General features: G+C 49.4%; 9 protein-coding genes across 9 annotated transcripts; 6 read left to right on the forward strand and 3 right to left on the reverse strand.

Annotated features, from left to right (window-relative positions):
- Positions 1 to 585: 585 nt before the first annotated feature.
- Positions 586 to 6840, forward strand: BDV38DRAFT_282743 (sterigmatocystin biosynthesis fatty acid synthase subunit beta; the record flags this gene model as incomplete). The annotated part of the gene is made up of 4 exons (XM_032059863.1): positions 586 to 5638; positions 5717 to 6205; positions 6254 to 6369; positions 6436 to 6840. The coding sequence occupies 4 exons, from the start codon at positions 586 to 588 to the stop codon at positions 6838 to 6840; spliced, it is 6063 nt and encodes a 2020-aa protein (XP_031913876.1).
- A 1457-nt stretch (positions 6841 to 8297) lies between these two features.
- On the forward strand, positions 8298 to 9323 carry BDV38DRAFT_282744 (Zn(II)2Cys6 transcription factor domain-containing protein; the record flags this gene model as incomplete). The annotated part of the gene is made up of 1 exon (XM_032059864.1): positions 8298 to 9323. One exon carries the CDS (start codon positions 8298 to 8300, stop codon positions 9321 to 9323), a length of 1026 nt encoding a protein of 341 aa, XP_031913877.1.
- An 845-nt stretch (positions 9324 to 10168) lies between these two features.
- BDV38DRAFT_246260 (NADP-dependent oxidoreductase domain-containing protein) lies at positions 10169 to 10983 on the forward strand. Its single transcript, XM_032054529.1, has one exon. It carries the CDS (start codon positions 10303 to 10305, stop codon positions 10900 to 10902), a length of 600 nt encoding a protein of 199 aa, XP_031913878.1. The 5' UTR covers positions 10169 to 10302; the 3' UTR covers positions 10903 to 10983.
- Positions 10875 to 11611, forward strand: BDV38DRAFT_246261 (uncharacterized protein). The gene is made up of 2 exons (XM_032054530.1): positions 10875 to 10898; positions 10968 to 11611. Exon 2 carries the CDS (start codon positions 11104 to 11106, stop codon positions 11404 to 11406), a length of 303 nt encoding a protein of 100 aa, XP_031913879.1. The 5' UTR covers positions 10875 to 10898; positions 10968 to 11103; the 3' UTR covers positions 11407 to 11611.
- Positions 11612 to 11945: 334 nt separating this feature from the next.
- BDV38DRAFT_282746 (uncharacterized protein) lies at positions 11946 to 13728 on the reverse strand (the record flags this gene model as incomplete). Its single annotated transcript, XM_032059865.1, has 4 exons — positions 11946 to 12102; positions 12171 to 13295; positions 13349 to 13465; positions 13514 to 13728. The coding sequence occupies 4 exons, from the start codon at positions 13726 to 13728 to the stop codon at positions 11946 to 11948; spliced, it is 1614 nt and encodes a 537-aa protein (XP_031913880.1).
- Positions 13729 to 14985: 1257 nt separating this feature from the next.
- On the reverse strand, positions 14986 to 15667 carry arp1 (scytalone dehydratase arp1; the record flags this gene model as incomplete). Its single annotated transcript, XM_032059866.1, has 4 exons — positions 14986 to 15354; positions 15423 to 15464; positions 15516 to 15571; positions 15637 to 15667. 4 exons carry the CDS (start codon positions 15665 to 15667, stop codon positions 14986 to 14988), a joined length of 498 nt encoding a protein of 165 aa, XP_031913881.1.
- Positions 15668 to 16045: 378 nt separating this feature from the next.
- Positions 16046 to 16948, forward strand: arp2 (hydroxynaphthalene reductase arp2; the record flags this gene model as incomplete). The annotated part of the gene is made up of 2 exons (XM_032062073.1): positions 16046 to 16813; positions 16911 to 16948. The coding sequence occupies exons 1-2, from the start codon at positions 16063 to 16065 to the stop codon at positions 16946 to 16948; spliced, it is 789 nt and encodes a 262-aa protein (XP_031913882.1). The 5' UTR covers positions 16046 to 16062.
- A 2089-nt stretch (positions 16949 to 19037) lies between these two features.
- Positions 19038 to 20171, reverse strand: BDV38DRAFT_282749 (NmrA/HSCARG family protein; the record flags this gene model as incomplete). The annotated part of the gene is made up of 4 exons (XM_032059867.1): positions 19038 to 19109; positions 19170 to 19681; positions 19745 to 19934; positions 19995 to 20171. 4 exons carry the CDS (start codon positions 20169 to 20171, stop codon positions 19038 to 19040), a joined length of 951 nt encoding a protein of 316 aa, XP_031913883.1.
- Positions 20172 to 20589: 418 nt separating this feature from the next.
- Positions 20590 to 22031, forward strand: BDV38DRAFT_282750 (wax synthase family protein; the record flags this gene model as incomplete). The annotated part of the gene is made up of 2 exons (XM_032059868.1): positions 20590 to 21476; positions 21548 to 22031. The coding sequence occupies 2 exons, from the start codon at positions 20590 to 20592 to the stop codon at positions 22029 to 22031; spliced, it is 1371 nt and encodes a 456-aa protein (XP_031913884.1).
- Positions 22032 to 22220: the final 189 nt, after the last annotated feature.

Here is a 22220-nt window from a genome sequence, read left to right on the forward strand (position 1 = left end):
TGAAACATGGAGTACGAGCGAGCCAGTGAGACTGTTCTTTTAAGACTTTCATGAAAAATTCTTTCTTAATTTGACCATATCCATGCACCTAGGGCTGCTGGATACCGGCCCCACCTGTCCGTCGGCGATCGGTGTTGGCGATCGGTGGCGTCGATCCAATAAGTTGCCTTCTATGATCTCTCACTTTCTCCATGGCCGGTCTCTACTGCACAAAGCCGAAGTCCGTAGTAGTGACCGAGACACCCGGGATTTCCACTCAGCGGGTCCTGGCCAATCACGCCATGTAAAAAAGATAGGTCCATACTGCCGGTTATCATCGCCGGTCCTGGGGTGCAGTGGCCGAAGCTTGGCCAGCCTAGGATCGGTGAGCAAATACAGCCCGAAAGGCCGTGGTTGTATCTCGCTTTGTGCCGTTGAAATAGCTTGATTTCAGTGCACATTGTCTGTGGCCTCTCACCGACATGATCATCAAGGGGGGATATGACCCAAGGCACTAATAAGCAACAGACCCATTTTGCAGGATTATGCCTTCCCTTTAGCTTCAGTCTTGAGAGTGTGTACATTGGAGGCATCCCAACAGCTAATATGATCCATTCGGACCGTGCAGTTCCAACCTCATCGCCAGCTGAGATGCAGGGCCGGCTTTCCCTAATCTTCCAGGGCGTACTAGTCTCTTTAACTATTATTGATCTTGACGATTGGAATTTTCTCCAGGGACAGAGAGACGATTTTCTTTGGTCTCTTGTACAACTTCCCACAAGCAGCGAATCAGCGCACGGTCCTAGAAGCCCAGTTGAATTAGTGTTGTCTTTTATTCGATATTTACTTGACCAGGAAGCAACACCTCCATCAGCCCTTCGAGCAGTGGTCCGCGCGTTTGACGATCAACTTTTACGGAACTCGGAGGTACATGCGGTGATATCCCAGATTACGAAGAGTCCAGCTGAACGTCAACGATGGCTTGAGACATACTACCGGGCAGCGTGTACGATGCCCGGGGCGTATGGGGGTCCTCAGAGCGCACTTTTGCAGGAGGCACTACGAGGGAACTTTCAGCTTGTGGGCATCTTTGGAGGACAAGGGTCTAGAAATACAGTATGCATCCAGGAGTTGAGGGAGCTTTACAATACCTACCAGCCATTCTTGGCCGATCTTTTCCGCGTTGCTGGTGGCCGCCTTCGCGATCTCTCCAGATCTCCTGAGGCCAGTACTCAACTTAATCATCCTTTGGATTTAGAATCTTGGATGCGCGATCCACAAACTATTCCAGGCCCGACAGAAATGGCGGAGGCAACTGTTAGTATGCCGATCACAGGTCTGCTTAGCCTAGCCCGGTACGCCGTTTCATGTCATCTCCTGGGCCTTACACCAGGACAGTTGGGGTCCCATTTCAGCAGCTTCGCGGGCCACTCCCAGGGCATATTAACTGCAGTGGTTGTTGCATTGTCGGATACATGGGCATCGTTCTACCATTATGCGGAAATGGCCTTGGAACTTCTGTTTTGGATTGGATTTCAATGCTACAAATCCACACCACGAGTTTCCGTACCTGCAAATACCGAGATATCTCCGTCGTGCATGCTAGATATCTCTGGGATGCAACTTTCCGAGGCCGAGTCAACAATTGCTCAGATCAATGAAAGTCTCGATTCCTCCGAGAAAGTACATATGAGCGTGGTGAATACGCGTGATCGGATGGTGATCGGAGGGCCTGCGGGATCATTAGCACGCCTGGACAGCTATTTAACATCGATAGCTGCCTCCAGCAATGATCAGAACCGGGTTCCCTTTAGCAGCCGCAAGCCTATATTCACTCACGAATTTCTTCCTATCAGCATTCCATTCCATACACCACACCTAAACGATATCGCAACTGAATTGAAAACACGATTTACCGACAAAGTGGTCATCGGAGCCCAGCTCCGGCTGTCAGTTCGGCATACCAGGAGTGGACACGATATCAAGCAGTCGTCGACTTCAAACCTGATTCCGATGTTGATAGATGCCATCCTGCTTGAGATTTGTGATTGGCCCGCAACTCTGGCACTCCCTGGGTCCACCACTCACATCCTTTCATTTGACCCCGTCATGGCTCCGTTGGCCAAGCTGAATGTAGATGGACGCGGGATTCGAATAATAAGCGCCCTCCAGACTGATAAACGGGATGAGGAAATGGGGAACATAGTTGACCTGCTGTCCCCATCACTTCTCGATTCGTCCACCAAAATCCGGCCATGGGGCCAGCGGTTCCGACCACGATTATCAGCATCGGCTGGAGGCCTAGTTCGATTAGAAACCAGACTCACAGAGCTGTTAGGTACACCCCCCGTCATGGTCGCTGGTATGACGCCGACTACAGCGCATTGGGATGTTGTTTCGGCCATCGTCAACGCCGGTTATCATGTGGAGCTGGCTGGTGGGGGTTATTATAAAGAAGATGATCTCTCAACGGCGGTCAAGAAAGTGCTTCAAAGCATCCCTCAAGGGCGGGGGGTCACGGTCAACTTAATATACGCAAACCCGAAGGCCATTAGCTGGCAAATCCCTCTGCTGCAGCAACTGTCTCGAAACCAGTATCACATCCAGGGCCTAACCATCGGAGCTGGGGTGCCATCTGCCGAGATAGTGGCCGAGTATATTAACTCTATAGGAATTCAGCATATCTCCCTCAAGCCAGGATCCGTGCCAGCGATACGGGATGTAATCGATATCGCCAAGGCACACCCGAACTTTCCAATAATCATGCAATGGACTGGAGGGCGTGGGGGCGGCCATCACTCTTTCGAAGACTTTCATGCCCCGATGCTAAGCATGTATGCCGCTATACGTAGATGTACGAATATATATCTGGTGGCAGGGAGTGGATTTGGAAATACTGATGATATCTACCCTTACCTCACGGGTACTTGGTCCATTGAGCTCGGGTACCCCGAGATGCCCTTTGATGGAGTCCTGCTGGGCAGTCGCATGATGGTGTCTCAAGAGGCACATACATCTCAGGCAGTGAAGGAGCTTATATGTAATACGCCAGGGGTATCCGACAATGAATGGGAGAAAACATATACCGGTTCTGCAGGAGGCATCGTCACTGTGAAATCGGAGATGGGGGAGCCTATACATAAGATTGCCAATCGTGGTGTCATGCTATGGGCGGAGATGGATAAAACGGTCTTTAACCTTCCGAGGGAGGATCGGATCGCCTATCTCATGAAGAACAGAAAATACATAATCGAGCGACTCAACTCTGACTACGCCAAACCCTGGTTCGGCCGCGACTCGAAAGCTAATGTGGTCGAGATTAGCCAGATGACATACATGGAAGTCTTGCGCAGGTTGGTAGAGCTGATGTATGTCGATCACCAGAAGCGGTGGATTGATGCGTCATATATCCGTTTGGTCCAGGATATCGCCTCGAGGACATTAGAACGACTGACGGTAGGCGATGGAGAAGCAGTGTCCACCTCGACTTTGGAAGAAGACCCAAATGTGTTCCTGGAAAGCCTTGTAAAGGTGTGCCCCTTAGCGGGCGTCCAACTTCTCAGTCCCGAAGATGCATCCTTTTTCATCGCAAGATGCAAAGAGCCTGGGCAAAAGCCAGTGAACTTTATCCCGACCCTTGACGATGACTTCGAGTTTTACTTCAAGAAAGACTCCCTCTGGCAGTCCGAGGATCTTGACGCTGTTGTCGGCCAAGATGCTAGCCGAGTTTGCGTGCTTCATGGCCCAGTGGCCGCCGCACACTCCACACGATCGGATGAATCCGCCCAGGATATTTTAGACGGGATTGTGTACGGTCTGATTGACCGATTCCAGAAGTCTCGTCGAAGAATCGGCGTAGAGACCCAGCAGGAGAGTCGCTGTCAGACTCCTGACTCCTGTTCCACTGCGTCAAGTGGACCGGAATCAGAAGTTTCTGAGGCTGAGAGCGAGACCTCCGTCGCGTCCAGCACTCTGGAGCAGCCTGTTCATGCTATTATGGGCGCGCTCCAGGCATTATTGTTTGACAAATATATTACGCAGGGTCACAAACGTAGAGAGAACCCATTTCGTTCACTACTTGACTCTCCCCGGCACATCGCCAAACATTTCAATTTTGAAAGGTCTGAGTTAGTGGTCCCGGTGCCTTCTAACTCTGAATCGAGGTCATGCATTAAAGTACAGTGTCACAATGGTCGAGACATTGTAGTTGAGGTGCATCAGCCTAGTGCATATAGTCAGAGCTCGGTGGTGTTACCCCTCAGGTATAATTTTGACACAAGCAGCCGGGCTATAACCGAAGTCATGGAGGGTCGAAATGCGCAAATCAAGTCTTTTTACAGTAAAGTATGGTTTGGCAAGGATATTGACCCGAACCTGACGGTTCATTCCACATTCCATGGCCCAGAGGTGACTCTCACCCGGCGCTTGCTGACTGACCTGTCATTGGCAACTGGTTGTGCTTTCGAGAATAAAGACCTCCCGTTTTCGAGCTCTGATACGCTGCCTATTAACGTTGGCATCCTGGCTGCCTGGGAATCGTTAACCCAGCCACTCGTGCTCAAGGATATCGATGGTGATCTTCTAGCTCTGGTTCATCGATCAAACAAATTTGAGTATGTTGAAGGGGCCACTCCGTTATCGTTGGGCGATACAGTAACCTCGACGGCGCGTGTGAAAGCCGTCACAATCGAGGCTGCTGGCAAGTTGGTCCTAGTCGAAGCTATCATCTATCGAGACGCCAAAGAGGTGATGGTAGTCACGTCTGAATTTCTTTTTCGTGGAGAGTTTCATGACTTTGAAAACACGTTCAGACGTACCAGGCACCAAAGGTGGGCTGTTACCGCGTCTTCAGATGAGGATGAGGCTGTCCTCCGTGATAGGGAGTGGCTCCACCTTGATACTGACTCTCCTTCAATCATTGGACAATCACTTATATTTGAACTGGAATCCTTTGTCACCTACCAGAGCATAGCCAAATTTGGGAGTTTACAAGTTCAAGGCTCCGTCTTTCTCGACTGTGGAACTGGAGAACGACAGAAGAATGGCTCAGTCAGCTTCCAATACGGTCCATGCCTTGGAAACCCTGTCCTTGACTTCCTCGAGCGAAAAGGAACACTGATGTCAGGAGCTCGGGTCGAACTGGAAAAGCCGGGTTGGTCTGGGAAGTCTTCCATCGACGTACAGATGCCGAAGGACGGCCACCAGTACAGCCACATTTCAAAGGACTACAACCCAATTCATACGTCACCGACCTTCGCACAACTTGCAAATCTTCCAGGGACAATCTGCCATGGCATGTATACCTCCGCTGTGGCTGCTGCAGCCCTTGATCACCTTGTGTTGGATGGCGACCGACAAAGAGTTAGGCGGTTCGAGGTGTCGTTTGTGGATATGGTGTTGCCGTTAGAATCGCTAGTGGTCCATCTGCAGCACATTGCCATGGCTCAAGGCCGCATGTGCTTCAAGATTGAAGTGGTTCGAAAGAGCGATTCTAGAAAGGTCATGGAAGCTGATGTGGAGGTTGAACAATCTGGGACAGCCTATCTGTTTACTGGTCAAGGGAGCGCATCCCAGGGTATGGGTATGGACCTCTACAAGAGCAGCCCATTAGCCAAGGCCATTTGGGATGATGTTGATAAACAGTTTAAGGATACCTATGGTAAGTGGCCTTGCACCCTGTATAGCTTCAAACACAATCGTGAGAGCACAGCGCTAATGTAGGTAAAATCTTGTATAGGGTGGTCACTACTTGAAATTGTCAAGAACAACCCCAAACACCTCACGGTACACTTTGGAGGTAAGAAAGGGAGAGCTATCAGAGACACCTATCTGTCCATGTCGACTACCGTGGTTCTACCGGATGGTAGCACCACAGAGCGCCCTCTGCTGCCAAATTTGACACCCAATTCCGCGTCTTACACTTTCTCGGAGCCTCGTGGCCTGTTATTTGTCACCATGTTCACCCAGCCTGCCATTCTTGTTTTGGAAAAGGTCGCCTTCGCCGTGCTGAAGGCGAAAGGATACATTCAGGAAGGAGCGATGTATGCTGGTCACTCTCTTGGTGAGCTAGGAGCGTTGAGTTCCCTCCTCGACCGAGTCTCGATTTGGGCCATCGCGCAGATTGCCTTTTATCGTGGGCTTATTATGAGGTATTCTTCAAACACGGGAGCCAAGGAGGGCCCTGAGTTTGGGATGATAGCCGCGAACCCAAAACGGGTTGGTAAAGGTAAGTTTGCCTGGCGTATCTGCTGCAGCTGTGGTCTAATATGTACAGGTTTCACACCTAAGGACCTGTCCCACATTGTTCGGGCAATATCTGCTGAAAGCCAGCAGCTGCTGGAAATTGCCAACTTCAACGTGGAAGGAGAGCAGTATGTCTGCACAGGAACTGTAAGTACATCGAATTAGGCTTTCCTATCGGTAAAGAGCTTGGGGGCAATACTCATATTGTGACAGACTGCGAACCTCTATGTCCTTGGCAAAGTTCTTGACCAAATCGTGCACGGCAAGCAGCCCCTAGAGGCTTCCAATAGTCTTGAAAGTATTATCGCAAAGCTTGTACAGGAAAGCAACCAGCTTTCTGCTCCAATCAAGCTGGAGCGCGGCCGAGCAACCATTCCTCTGTCTGGGATCGATACGCCCTTCCATTCAAGCCATTTACGGACTACGGTGGATGCGTATCGTTCATTCCTGCTTAGGTCTGATGTGGCTAATTGGCAAGGAGAGATTGGAAGGTTGGCTGGCCGATATGTGCCCAATGTCATCGGCAAGCCTTTCTCCTTGGAAGTGGATTACATCAAGAAGGTATTCGACATCACCGGGAGTCCTGTTCTACGAGAAATACTAGGGAGTATCCAGTGATGCAAGGTCTGCTGCGATCTACATATATGATAGATGCATATGCTATATTTTTCATTGCTTTCTTTTAGTCTTTGTTGTTATTCTCGGGGGAGCAACTATGGCGAATTGGTGGGCTTGTATAGATATGTAATAATCTACGCTTTTGGGTGCCTGTTCTTTTTGGTTCAAGCATAGGCTTTGGAGGTGCCACTGGGAATCGACAATCGACTATGCATGTGCTCCGCTATTGCGGTCTTGATCAAGGTACTGAGGGCATATCCTTGCCAACCAGCGTTTCCCAGATAGCCTTTTGTATAATGTGAGACCCAGATGAAGAGGCAATAGTACAGCAAGCCCTGTGGACTTGGCAGCTGAGAACTGCAATGACCCACTACCCCTAGCAGGATAGGAAAAGAGAAGAGCGTACTATTTAGGCGATATGCTGCTTACGATTATGATCACAGTATCGACGGTGCATTTAACCGGTCAAACCTAGCCTATTGAGGCTACGTGGGTACAGAACGTCTTCCCTTCCCTATCTACTAGACTATCAGGCTCTACAACCAGCCCAAGCTCCACACGTTCCAGCAGCTCGCGTAGTGACTTTAGTTTACAACTAGTTCCATGTAAGATTGGTCCACTTCAGCTGATGATTCGCACTATCAGCATTCCACTCCGGTAGAGTCAGCCAGCCACAACCGTGACCGCTTGAGCCGAGACCTGCGAACCTCACTGACCCCACCAGACAGGTCATGGCCAGAAGTTCATGCTAGTTTGTGGCATATTCACCGCTGCGAAGTAAATCACGCTGTACCCTGAGGTATGGCTCCACATATCCTTGGGGATCTCTCCCGTTCGGAACAGAATTTCACACCAACACTGCATAGCCCTTCAAAAGGACGGAGACACGGAAAATATTTTATTACCCTTATGTAGATATGTAATAAAAAGTGGGAATAAATGCAGATCTGTTGGATCTCCGAAGTAGTATCCGTAAATATGAAGTTTCTTGTTTTCTTACCTGCACAAACAGAATGGGGGAAAAAACAGGAAAAAATAGAAAAAAAAAAAAAAAAAAAAAAAAAAAAAAAAAAAAAAAAAAAAAAAAAGAAAGACAAGAGAGTTGCATATGACTTATCAACCAGGAGATTAGGAAAGAAAGTGCCACCTCTTCCATAAGTCCCATAAGTAGTTGATCGGCGGCCAAAGGATGTCATGACCCCATACAGCTGAAGATCCTTGACGATGATCTGATACCAAAGTTACTGCATCAGGATTGAACTTTGTTACGACAGAAAAAAGGAAAGAGGAAGGACCTGAACGGGAATTTAAAGGGCAGAGTGAAAGTTTTGCCGAATTATTTTCTACCAAATCTTACATTTGCTTTTATAAGGCAGAATGATATATTGAATTGAATGATGACCACACGCACTTGGATCAAAGCTTTCGCCGACGAATCTCGTTCTCCTGCAATCACCATGCCTATCTCGGGTACGCAATTGGCATCCCTCCCGGTGACGACGGAATCCGCGACAGCCTCGGCTGCCAACGTGGGCACAGACGAACTGCCCCTTCGCAATGCCTGTGACAGTTGCAACGCTGCCAAAGTGAAGTGTTCCAGGGATAGGCCATCCTGCCGGCGCTGTCATAGCCGCAACATTTCCTGCGTCTATGGGGTGTCCTTACGGGGGGTCAAACGTGCGGCATATAAGCGCCACGAGAAGAACTCCCTACGCACCCCGTCTCTCCAGGAGCCGTTTTCCCCCTCAACGACTCCCCGCTTTCCTGAGGAATTACTCCAAGATTGGGACTATAACTTTCCCAGTGATTCCTTCCCCAGCAAGGAGATCGACCTGGATAACCAATTTAATCTTCTCAATCCTCCGCTGGCCGACTCATACAACCCGACCAGCGTTGCGGCCAGGGCTACTAACTTACCTACCCCTCCTCATTCATCGACCTCCACATCGCACGCTTCATTATTTGGCACCACGTGTTACTGTCAAAGTATCCTACCGCAAGAACTAGCGAAGCTTGGGGTTCGGCCTCAATCGGAGACGGTCGCCTTTGACGAGTTCCTCATCAAGCACAAGGCGACCATGGCGGTCTGTATCTCGGTCCTGGAGTGCACTAGTCCCCATCATAAACAGGGCATCCTTGTACTGGTGGAACTCGTCGCCCTATTAATCCATATTCTTGAAGGGTTTGATCGGGTAATATGTGGGCTCGATAGCCAGGGAAGACAGTCTCCCACGTCGGTGCGACTTTCTCTCGGGTCGTATCAGCTGGACCAAGGGGAAGAGCGGGTTTTACAGGCCAATCTTCTTCGAATTGAGCTCGCCAAGGTCGGAGTGTTGATCCAAAGCCTCAATCAACAATACAGTCCCACAATAAATGGCACTCGGACCGGGGATATCTCCCTAATATCGCCTTTACTCGCGGATCTAAAGAAGCAAGCTCGTGCCAAGTTCGATCGAATTCGGGGTTGGGAACCGTGTCTCTGAATACACTATTGATTTTACGAAGTGGATGTATAATTTAATGTCATTTCCGATCTGACGATTGGACTTAGTTAATTTTCAGCTGGCGTTGAGCACCAGCCTTGTCTCGTGGAAGCCTCCTTGTTCTCTTTGTTCTCTTCCCCTACTTTTATTTATTCTCTCTTTCTCCTTCCCGTAGTGGGGCAATAATATCTCGGTTGTTTCACGGGCTGTTCTTTGCTTGACTCGGTTGGCTAATTGCCATGGTATTCAAGGCTATGCATGAAGATGTACCTAGGCAGGGGCAACATATCCAAACAATACAAACATGATCAAACCTAGGACTGTATAATTATAACCCTTAGGTACTGGTCTGATTCAGCCAGTTATACACGACTTGGCAGGATAGAGTGGGTGCATTTAGCGAGAGCTATGCGAATGAGTTGAGTAACCGGATATCCCCATCGTATCTGCACCGATTTGCATACAGACATACAGATGGAGATAGCCTCTTAGGTAACTGGTATTCGTGGATATGCTCCAGTCTACATGTACCCAAGGCACGATATTCTCCCTAGGATGAATTCTCTCTGGTTACATGCAGCAGGTAAGTACGAATCAATACTTTTGGCTACTGCCATTTTAGTCGTTGGGCCCACCGGCAGACTTTGGGGGACGGGACAGGACGGGGCTTGTCGGTGGATCGCCAGTAAGGCTACTGGCTCCAGTTGTCCCCCATGCCCTGGAGCCTCGTTCCATTCGAGAGGCTGAGATAATGGATATGTGGGACACTTCGCGAACCTCCCACATAGCCGGTTATGCCTTAATCCATCGGTGAAGGCACTTGTGGGTGAAAACCGACCGGCGAGCGAATGAATGCGGCACTCCGAGAAGGCCGAAAACCGGCGCCTTCTCATAAATGTAAAAGTAGGGCAAGTTCACAGCCACTTATTTAGGTTCCCCCAATACAGAGTCTCTGCTACCTCATTATCGACCATTGACCATGGCACCATCAGCACATCCACAGGTTGTTTTCGGCACCGCTGCTTTCGGCACAGGATCCCCTCAGGCCAAATTCTACGATGAGGCAACCGCATCTCCCATCCTGACCACCCTCCAGGCGAGAAATATTACCGTCCTGGATACGGCTCGGGCGTACCCTGTGGGGTCCCCGGGTACCTCCGAAAAGATCCTAGGTGATCTGCATGTTCCTTCTTGGGCCACAGTCTCCACCAAAGTCCTGTCGTGGAAGCCTGGATCCCACAGGGCGGATAGAGTTAAAGAAAGTATCACGGCATCCCTCGAAGCGCTAAAGACGGATAAGGTGGATATCTTATATTTACACGCACCTGACCGGGCTACCCCATTTGAGGAAACGTGCCGAGCGATAGATGCTGAGTACCGGGTCGGGAAATTCGCTCGGTTTGGCTTAAGCAACTATACCGCGGAGGAGGTCGAAGAGATCCTGACCATCTGTGAGAAACATGGTCTGGTGAAGCCTAGTGTGTACCAGGGCCGGTACAATGCAATCATCCGCTCCGCAGAAACACAGCTCTTCCCTCTTCTTAGACGGCACGGCATAGCGTTTTACGCATACAGGTAAGACCACAACGCAATCCGCAAGGTAGCTGGGTGATAGTGCTAACTTGAACTCTTCTTGCCTGTTAGTCCCGCAGCAGCAGGCCTCTTCACGGGCCAGGTTTCGCCCGAATCCACCTCGCCCGGTTCACGCTGGGACAAAGATGTAGGTCGCTCATCAGCGTGCTGACAAGTCCGTCACACACTAACGCGCCTTCAGACTGACATGGGCAAAAATTATCAAAATACGTATTTTAGACCAGCGGTCCTGGCCGCAGTTGACGAAACAGCAAAGGCAGCAAAGGCGGTGGGGATTAGTGGGCATGCGCTGGCATTACGCTGGACTATCTACCATTCGGCTTTAGGCCCTCAGTATGGAGATTCTGTGATCATTGGTGCATCTAGCCTCACACAGTTGCAGGCAAATCTGGACGCGGTCGAGGCGGGTCCGTTGGATGAGCACTTAGCAGGTTTGGTTGACCAGGTGGGGAAGTTGGTTGGTGACGAGGCAGCTCCATACCATCTCTAAGCGTTGTGTGTACAGTCCCCTTTCTTACAATACCGGTGGTATGATAGGCGTTGTATATCTACTCCCCCTCGTAAGGTTTCGGTAAATGTTTCCTAAAGCTGTCTAGTATACTATCACGGACGAGTTCGGCATGTTTTGTGGCTCCTTACTTGCAGTGGACTAGGTATAGACGTGCATATGGAGTCCCTATACCTGCTGTCCTGTTGAGAAGAGAAATCCTTTCCGGGTCGGACAATGTGACCTGCCATAATATCCCAAGCTCTTGATCACATCTCAATTAGCCCGGACTTCCCTAAGCCGCAAGGGGCCACAGTGTTGATTGCAAATCAGTACATTAAAGCTCAGAAATGTAGTAACGAGAACTAATACATGAGTAATATACAGATTAGGACTCTAGAAAAACAGAAACATGAGAATAATAATGATAATGATATCACCCCATGTGTGCAGACACGCATCCGGTGGATTCAGTATGCAAGCTGTCTATGACCAATTTCGAGCATGGCACCCACACATGCCATGGCCCGTCTGTCAGGTATCTAGGCCTTGGGTCGAATAGAGAAAGGATTGCTGAACAAGTCACTCTCGTCATATGCAGCCTTCACCTCAGCCAGTCGACCGACATTCGTACCCCAGTATGCTTGGTGAGGGTCGACCTGGATTTTGGCATCAATATAACCCGCATAAGAGGCGGTTCTGTGACAACCACAATCGGGTTTGTTAGTGAGACAATTATATTCTAGATCAATCGAGGGAGACCTTACCCTAATTTTGCAAGCATGAGCCGGTCCAGTTCATCTATGAACTGCTGTCCTTGCCGCATCACCTCCTCGTTCTCAACCTTCTTCACCTCAACGCGAAACATGATCTCCGCATCCTGAAACCAAGGGAATGAGCTGGTCGACGGAGGAGCGCTGGACATGTTAAACGTGGTGATTTCAGCCCAAACACCCAACTCAGCGGGCAATTGTCCGGTTCTCTCAATAATCCATTGCAGGTCCTCATCACTGAGGCTGGAATGACCAAGCCTTTGGACGTAAGTTTTCTCCACGATTCCCAGATGAGGCCACAGCATTGCCTGAGGCTCATCCGGGAGAGCAGGTGTGTCGTCAAAGCTGTATGAGACATTGTTGATCGGCACAATGTCATCCGGTACAACGTTATAAAGAAGGTTGCTCAATCCGTGGGCCGTCTCGTCATCCGTGCAGGTTTGCTGTGTGTATACCCAGAAGTTACGCGAATTTTCAGTACTGCAGTTACCAGTAATGTTAAACTGTGCGCCGGGAACAGCAAGAAGTCCAGACTCATGCATGAGGGCATCCAAGTTGCCCTTTGACTCTCCGATATACCAGCCCAAGATATTGGCATGGTCGCCGTACAGGTTTAGCTGAGAATTGAACAGAGGATCCTGTGCCGGCGCCCAGTTGACGAATCTTTTCAGAACCTCCAGTCGAGATTCCTTAGGGGCGTTCATGGACAGCATAGCCGACCGAGGTATCGTGGTGAGTTTCAATACAGCTTCCACGGTGAGGCCGAATGTGCCACCTCCTCTCATAGCCCACCAGAGATCCTGGTTCTCTGTCTCCGATGCATTGACGATGGTCCCATTTGCCAAGACAACCTTAGCTGACTCCAGCCAATCCACCGCAAGGCCGTACTTGCGCATTTGCATATTATACCCGCCAACACTGATATAGCCACCCAAGCCAACAGATGGACAGATCCCGGCAACCCAGGTGCGCCCGTACTTGCCCAAGATGCTGTAAACAGTGCCTAGTCTTGCACCTGCTCCAACCACCGCTGTATTTAAATCAGACGAGGGTTTAACATGGTCGATATGCGAGATATCGATAACCAATGTTCCATTGAGCGCGGACCAATTCTCGAAGCTTGTTCATGGTCAGCTCTGTGCGTGAGTAAGCCCGGAGACGAATGGCCTTACTGATGAGCTCCAGACCGCGGTGAAACTTTGTATCCATTGTCATAGCCACACTTGACAAGCTTCACTACTTCCTCAATCTCAGTAGGGTATGTTACCACGGCTGGGTATTGGCGGACCCTTATGAGAGTTAGCCTGGATTTAGAGGATTTCGGATGGGTGAATTACAAGATGACACCAGTCGAAACAGTCTCGTACTCCTTCCTATCTGGAGTCACGATCCGATAGTCCCTCAAGTATTCGTTCAAGGCACCCTTCACGCATTGCAGAAGGTTGTCCCCGGTTGTGCTTGCATCGGGAGGTTGTGCCAAATCAAGACCCGCAGCGAACGCAAGTTGCACGCCGGAGAGAATGGACACAACTTCGGAGAAATAGAACCTCATGGAGCCGACTAAAGTACCCAATAACACAATCGTTCAAGAGCCGTGATTCCTATATCGAACGGATGACCGGATTCAATGCAAATACAATCTATGGCGCAGTTATATAGCACTCATCGGCGGAGCAGTTGTCCTTAGGTTAAGAGGACCCCTTTTGTCGTTTTCTATTCCCCTGATTTCCTTCTTCTTGGCTTCTACACACACTTACTATTTCCGTGCCATCGACAAAAGAAAAAGCAAAAGTTACCCCTGATCAATACGGCGATTGCCCGATGATCGCCTTTCCTCGTATTTGTCTTGCAGCGGGGCACAATATTATCACTCCACTAGGAGGAGAGGAGTCATTACAATAGTGGCCAGTGCAGATGTTCAGGAGCACCGCGTCGGGATATCATCGATCATCATTCCCGAGGCTGAGCCAGCCATTGTCCTGGGTGGGCCTCCAGAAGTCCGAACTACATCTCCTCTTTCTCTTTTCAGTCAATACTGTTGTCAGCACTTTGAGAGTGATACTCTCTATGTATTTTTTCTTTAATCGGCCAATTTAGCAAGCGAAACCACTGCCACTTCCGCAGAAAGTGGAAGCTATAGTCACATCAGGCACAGGTACATTAACAGAAAGGAGATTTACTCATTTTCTGTGCATGAAATACCCGCTCCCTACAATGACTGCTGATAAAAGTTACTTTTTCTTTGCGGCTGTAGTTTCCGACGAGCCTGCATATTACGTCTCACACCGATAGGCAGGGGCCAGCCCAATCAATAAATGGTGGGGCAAAGTGTTGAAAACAATGATTTTGCTGAACACTTATTCAAATGTAGATAGCCATTTGGAGCTCACAAAGTGGCAGCTAAAGATACATTGTACGGGGAGGATCCGCGTCATCCATTAATTCGTAAGATGTGACGGCTCAAGCCAACGTAGATGATTCGATCTAATTGGTTAGCTCTAATACGAGAGAATCGCTCGAAGAAGAAGATATTCCACGAGTGAAGCGCTGGCATATCGTATATCTTGGATACAAAAACAAAAAACAAGAATAACGTCAGGCCTGCTATAGGGACTGGGCCGTCACAAATACAGGGTACAGGATGAAACATTCCGATACATGGCCGATGAGAAAGACAAGTGATTCCAGGGTAAGAAATACTCTAGCTGCCGTGGCTCCCAATCGCCATCTGGGTTTTTATTATTGCTGGTTATTTAGGGCTTGAAGCTCTACGCTCCCGTTGGCAATCCCTCATAGCCTCGCCCTCACGCTAGTCGAACTTGCCAGCAGCTCCCCGAAACACCCTCTCAAACTCGTATTCATTCCAGCGCACTAATGTCTTGATCCCCGCCCATTTCCATACCCCATCAACCTTCCGATACGTGGTGGTAACAACTCCATGTCCATGCCCCTTCGCCGCCACCGCGGCCCGTCCCTCCTCCCACCGGACATGAGCAGCCCTCGATTGAGAGTGACTGACAATCTCATCGTCCGACGTTTTCTCCCATTTGGTCAGGCCGAGCATATGCTGCGAGTCGATATTGGGGTCGCCTAAGAACAGTGGGTCCTTCATCATCTCGACAAAGTCGTCTGCAGGCAGATCAGAGAACTTGGAATTATTGACTTTGTTGTAATCGATCTACATGGTTTCATCGTTCCAGGTTACTAAATCATCCGGAGATTGGGGCCTGGCCGTTGGTGCCATACCGTGAGAGTAGGGGCTAGAATAGACCGAAGGCGTGGCCAGTCCTGTAATTCGGGTTAGACAAGTGTGAGATGAGCCCGGAAAGGGTCATCTACCTTGGAGTCGTAGCTCTCCGCCCACTCATATGCTAGCTCACTGACATCTAGCCATTCTGTACCCTCAAAGGTACGTTAGACCCACTCAGAAATGATGGCCTGAGGCGGAGCGCTTATTTACCTTCAAAGCTTGGTTTGGTAGTCGGTGCCATGGTATGAAATGTAGAACGTATAACTCTAGATACAGCAGAGCAAGCTCCAGTTCACACAGTACAAATCTCTAGTGATATAAAATGTTAATCTACCATTCAGAACATTACGGCCAGTCTCCATCAAGGCCCTCGCACCGTCGGCTCGAACCTCGCGAATAATCCTCGGTCTTCGGCCAAATGGCGACACATACAATGCGAGCGGTTCGGTATTTGTTTTTGTGATCAGTCCGAGCAAAGGATGACAGGTTATGCGCCAGCCGTCGGGCTTGCCTATAAAGAGCGGAGGCAGGAAGAGAGCCACTCTTCCAGGGAACAGTCCACACATATCAACTCGCAATCAGTCACAGGTGTCCGGAGCTCTCTGGCATTATCACGGCTCTCTTCTTGCATTCAAAATGTCCACTACAACCCCACTCGACGGCAAGGTTGCCCTCGTCACTGGATCCAGCCGCGGGATCGGCGCCGGGATTGCACGGGAATTGGCTCGTCGTGGCGCCGCTGTTGTCATCAACTACCGAAGCAACTCCTCCACCGCGCAGGAGCTGACCGACGATATCACAGCCAATGGGGGTAAAGCGATCAGCATTCAGGCGGATGTTTCCAACCCCCACGAGATCCAAACCCTATTCCAAGAAGTCCAGGCCCGACTTGGCCAGATTGACATTGTTGTTTCCAACTCGGGGGTCGAACATTTCGGCAAGCTTGGCGAAGTCACCCCGGAACAGTTTGACCGTGTCTTCAGCGTCAACACTCGCGGCCAGTTCTTTGTCGCGCAAGCGGCCTCCCAGCATCTCTCCAACAATGGCCGTCTCATTCTAACCTCCAGTATCTCGGCCCACGTTTCGCTGGCGGAGCATGCGGTCTATGCCGGGAGCAAATGCGCCGTCGAGGCATTTGCGCGGTGTTTTGCGCCTGAATTGGGGCCCCGAGGCATTACGGTCAATAGTGTTGCGCCCGGTGGGGTGAAGACAGATATGGCCGCAGAAGTCGGGTACAAGTACATCCCCGGTGCGGATGCATCGTGGACCATCGACGATATTGAAGCCTTCGTCTCCGCTCGGACCCCGATGCGTCGCATGGGCGTCCCCACCGACATCGCCAAAGTGGTGGCTTTCTTAGCTTCAGAGGATGCCCAATGGCTCAGTGGTATGTGCTCCTATTCCCGAATTCCAGAGGCGTATGATTTATCATCTTATCATGGATGGCGTCGGGGCCCAAATCTGACAGGTGTTCGTTTGGCCAGGTCAGAACATCACTATCTCCGGCGGGGCATCGGCGTAGCCTTGCATAAGATGCGTCACCGCGATTTGCAATCGTTGCCCTTTCTACCTACGGCGTTCAGCGATCAGATTACATGCAATAACAAAGTGATACTATTATTAGAAAAATCAAAATTTTTTTCGCTATTCTTGGTCAGCATTTGTCCGGTCACTTTCCGAAACAGGGGATTTCAGGATAGTCTTTTAACACCTCTCAATCGGTTGTAGTTATTGCTAATCGTAGATTGGACCAGACCCTATTAGTCAATCAGAAAGTTTAGTTATAACTAGTTAATCAATGTAGCTTACAGTTTAGGATGTTACCGAGAGACGCTAGAGGGACGGCTGCTGAGATTTACATCGCAAGCCATATGGAGGAGTGCTATGAGTGGCTAGACAGGATAGTTATGCACATCCTCGAAGAGAGCTATACTCAGGAGAATTATGGATATTGAGATCCACTTATGCTTATACGAGACTGAATTTGCAGCCATCTTCCGAGAGTTCCACATCGCCGGTACACGGACCTGGTCAACCTTCCCTTTTGCACCTCCTCGAAACGAGGCTATCCAACTATCGCCTCTACTACCAAAAATACCCGAAAGTTCTAAAGCCGAGGCGACACAAAAAGGCAGCGTCTTAGTAGTAACGTTAGCTTCAAAAAATTAGAGATTCGCTAGTATTCAACAAGCTTTACGTGTTTTCAATCTTAGATATTCTAACCATCCGTTACCGTACGCGCTTTGGGCATCCGTAATCAGGCCAGCCGTAGGCCCACAGGCTTTAGGATGAATAGTACCAGGAGGATCTATTGCGTCCAGATCGCTAGGGGAATTGTATGTGTATTCAAACAGAACCAATCTTAATGGGGCGATTTAGGGCCTGGGCGCCCTGCCAGCGCCTCGCTTGGAGTGATGTGCTTGTTGCCTGAGGCAACTGCCCTTACAGTTACACCCGGGGGTTCGTCCAAAGACTCGGCGATCTGTTAGCTATCTGGTTAGATGTAATTTATCTTAATGACTAGAATCTACTAGACATCAGTGATAATAAGAAAACTAGAAGATCTGAGAGCATTGTAAAAATATACGTAGAGTAATTTATCAAGGGGGTTTTTCAAGAGGTTCGTTGAGTGACTAACGGGTAATCACCACCCGAACGAAAAATGTGTACTGGCCAACACCCTCTCCCAGAATATGGATTTTTGAGCACTCACAATATCTTACAAGCTGGATATTCTAGGCTACTGTGATTAGTCGAAACGACTGAACTAAATTATCAAAGGTTGTATATCAATCCGTGTAGAGCTGGTTTATGATTATAGGTTCGGCTAGTGAGATATATATATCTCTCTCTATAGGTTTCTTTCTATATATGTATAAATATCGGGATGCATCAAAATCTCGCCATCACTACACTAGACAGCTATCAATACTAGACCCAAGTCCGAAGAGCCCGGTCTACTGAGTATAGACTCAATAATCGGGAGAGTGTAAAGAAGCTGGGACTGGTCTTGCTACTAACGATAACTCTGTATTAATAGTATAGATTGATCATCAAGAACTAATCAAAGTATATAAATAATTATTCTTATATCCCTAACTATCTACCTCTATCGTGACTCTATTGTGAGTAGATTGTAGAGTATACTCCCGGTATACTTCTGCTGGGGTAGATCTTAAGAGTAGGTATTATATAACAGGGGATGGCATTGAGGACCTGCGTTCGCATTCATCACGGGTGGACATATGAACTTAGGAAGCCTCAATAAGGATGAATGCTAGCTACTGTATGGAGTTGGAGGCACTTGATAATCTTGAGTTTATCAGATAACTGCATGTAAATCAACAAAACTGGGAATACAATCTTAAACCAAGGCAAGGCCTATTTGAGTGCAGCAACGAGACAAAACTTTCTCTGTGGAAGGAATGGATTGAGATAAAAAGTAGCTATACGGAGAATTGACCAATCAATTACAGAAGAAAGCAATAGTAAATGACATGCTCAATTGGACTACATCTAGTGGAACATCGAATAAGCATTTGCTCTGTTCATATGGGACGATATAGTGCGCTACCCCTGGCATGTACACAGGGGATTATACATTTAATTGCCTACTTCAACGAGGCGAAAGCGGCAGCCTGCTTGATGTACTCCTCCCAAGTCGTCAATGGTTCGTCAACGATCTACATTGCACAGATCAGTATGTCGATTGGTTAAGAAGCATCGCCGAAGTCTGAACTCACCGCAAGACTAGGCTCTAAAGCATCCCCCCCATAATACCCAAACTCCGACAGAAGGCGCATATTCTGTAGCATCTCCTCTTGAATAATCTCAGGGGCACCGGTTGCAGCCATGATGCCCTTGAATGCCTCATGAGACAGTTGATTGAACTTGGCGTCCTTGCCCGCCTCGGGGTAGACTTTCTGGAAAGTAGCCACCATTTCCGCCGGAGTGGAATAACTGGTCGCCCCGTATATACGTTTTCCGAGCGTAGCGTCCCGCTTGAGGAAGATCGCCTTGACAAACTTACCGGTGTCAAACTCAGCAGCAAAGAGAGGAACGGGCGCGTCATCCGGAACAGGCATGGAGAGGGCGTAGCTGCCAGTGGGGATCTGGCGGAAGCTCACCCCGGGGACATTGGACATAAAGAAGCCGGCGAGGAAGAAGGTAGCCGGAATGTCAAGGGACCGGATGTACTCCTCGACCTCAGCCTTGCCGTCAAAGTGGTAGACTTGGGAAAGCACGCCGTTGGTAACTGCGATAGAGTGAACGTGTTAGCGCCGGGGAACAAAGAGGCAACGGGCGGAGGGCTGCATACGTTTATTGATGTTGAGGAGACTACTCCATACCAGGTGCTGCACGCCTTCCTCCTTGCAGACCTCAGCAGTATTCTTCCCCTGCTGAACTTCTTTCTCCGCACTGAAGATTTCCCAGAAGTTGGTGACAGCGAAAACCCCATAGGCTCCCTTGATCACAGGACGCAACGACTCTTTATCGTTCAGGTCTCCCTACGAGGATGGACAGGTTGAGTCGCTCAGGTCTAGAGATCAGGGTAAAATTGTACTTACCGTAACCAGCTCAGCACCCTTTGCAGCCAATGCCTTCGCCTTGTCCGTCGAAATGTCACGGGTGACAGCTTTGACATGGAATCGGCTGGCTGCCGTGGGGTCATTCAGGATACTGTCAACAACAGATCCACCCTGCTTGCCAGTGGCGCCAAAAATGACAATAGTATCTTTAGACATGGTCGCAAAACTATGAGGGCAGAGCGCTGAATGGTAAGGTTGTTGGGCACGAAAGTAGTAGGGGAGAGGCGGGGAAAAAATAGAGAAGGAAGACGAGGCTCTGGGTTTCAAAAAGAGACCGAAGATTGTGCGACGGGATAAAATCATGGTTGGTGGGCTCTAGCAGCATTCATGGCCATGCCAAAGGTACAGAGACTAGTTTTGAAGATGTGATACGTGCTCGGACCGCGGAATTACCCGCGATGCACGATGTGAAGGCCGAAACCCGACGGTGGAGTCGCCAATTGATAGATCGACTCCCGGGCTCAAATGACGATGAGCGAGACCGAGTTATATATCATACGTGATTGGGCGTGCGAATGCGCCACCAAGAAGGCACATGTGAGTTGTCGAGAGCATACCCAGCAGTCTACTCACTATGTCTATGCCTGCGAAAGACGTCGCTTTCATCGTCCTGGCGGCTTATGTCCCTTTGGGGGTTCTAAGCTTCTGGGGCATACCAGAATTGCTGCGACAGTTTTACCTCTCCAATGCGCTGCCTCTCATGCTTCTCAGTCATGCTGTTCCTGTTCTTACCCTAGCCTTTACACGTCCGTCGTCGCCGGTGCGACTGACGTTACTGCCTTTCGCGTCTGTCGCCAGCATATGCTACCACCGTCTGTCTCCGGAGGTCTTTCCCAATCGAAACCAAGCGGGCGGGTTAGACGGCCCGTTCATGCTTTTGTTTTTGACTGTTGTCGATGTCTTCGGGCTGCAGAGGCTGTACATGGACGACCGGGGCGTGGAGAGAAAAGGCCGACCGGATATCGGGAAAGAAAAGAAGGAAATGGGAGATCAATCATCTCTGTTGAAGGCCAGTCCCCAGAATCCGTGGACGAGACTGAAGTGGGCGATGCATGTCATGTTCAGCTATCGAGCAATTGGGACATCCCGGCAAACCCCAAACATACCTTCGTTTTATCCAGATATTCCATCCCGTATGCGTTTCATCTGGAGCCAGTGTATCGCATGTGCCTTGGGATATCTGGTGCTAGACCTTCTGGCAAACCTTCGATTGGCGCCAGTGGAGGCTTTCTCTGCGGAGCGAGCAGCAATTTTTCTTTCACCACAACTATGGACACTTCCCTGTTTGCGTCTGCGGCTTATCGCAACGTTCTTGTTCTGGGTTGACCGATATACGACAGTTCGGTTCATCTATGATATTACCAGTATCTTTGGTGTCGCAACGGGCCTCACAGAACCTAAAGACTGGCCTCCGTATTTTGGAAGTATCGAGAACGCATGGACTATCCGTCGGTTTTGGGCGTAAGTGTCTGACAATAGTGGGGTTTAATAATGTAGAAGGGATTTGAAACTAACATCAGTGGTACTTTTAGCGTGTTCTGGCACTCAGGCTTGCGCAATCCGCTCTCGAGCAACATCCGCTTCATCGTCTACGATGTCCTCCGCTTGCGTAAACGGTCATTCGAGGGACGAGTCCTCACCGTGTTGTTGACATTTGGCCTGAGTGGAACGATTCATTACTTCGTGGATGAGGTTATTGGCATCCCGGGGTCTGATAACCGGGCCATTTTGGCCTTTATGATACAGGCAGTTGGTATCACTATCGAGGACCTAGCTCAGCAAGCCTACTTCAAACTTACCAAGCCGAAAGTATCGGGCAATACTGGAAGGTCTGGGGAGGTCACAGCGAGACAGGGAGAGCTACCGGAAACGTGGCAGCTTTTGGTGGGCTACATTTGGGTGGCGGTTTGGTTGCTTTACACGGCTAGCCCGTACGCTTACGGCTATTTTCGCAACGCCCCTGAATCGATGTTTGCAGTGAGCGTCATTCAATTGCTCAAGCAGTATCTAGCATAAATATAGGATGAAGGTTGGTAGACTGATGAATGGAATTTGTCCGAGTCAGTTACCGATTGCCTTTAGCTAGATAGATATGAGCAGAAGAAATGCACAAGTCAAGATACCGGGGCGATACCTTTTATGGTAACAAGATATAAAGGCTGTATATCGAATTTGAGATAAAGAATGGTAAAACCGTAAGACCTG

The sequence above is a fragment of the Aspergillus pseudotamarii genome (assembly GCF_009193445.1).
Source record: "Aspergillus pseudotamarii strain CBS 117625 unplaced genomic scaffold BDV38scaffold_25, whole genome shotgun sequence".
In the NCBI taxonomy this organism is placed as follows: Eukaryota; Fungi; Ascomycota; class Eurotiomycetes; order Eurotiales; family Aspergillaceae; genus Aspergillus; species Aspergillus pseudotamarii.

Bases quoted from the DNA above. Each gene is read 5' to 3' on its own strand.
- BDV38DRAFT_246260 (XM_032054529.1), top strand. From the start codon at position 10,303: ATGGCACCATCAGCACATCCACAGGTTGTTTTCGGCACCGCTGCTTTC.
- BDV38DRAFT_246261 (XM_032054530.1), top strand. From the start codon at position 11,104: ATGGGCAAAAATTATCAAAATACGTATTTTAGACCAGCGGTCCTGGCC.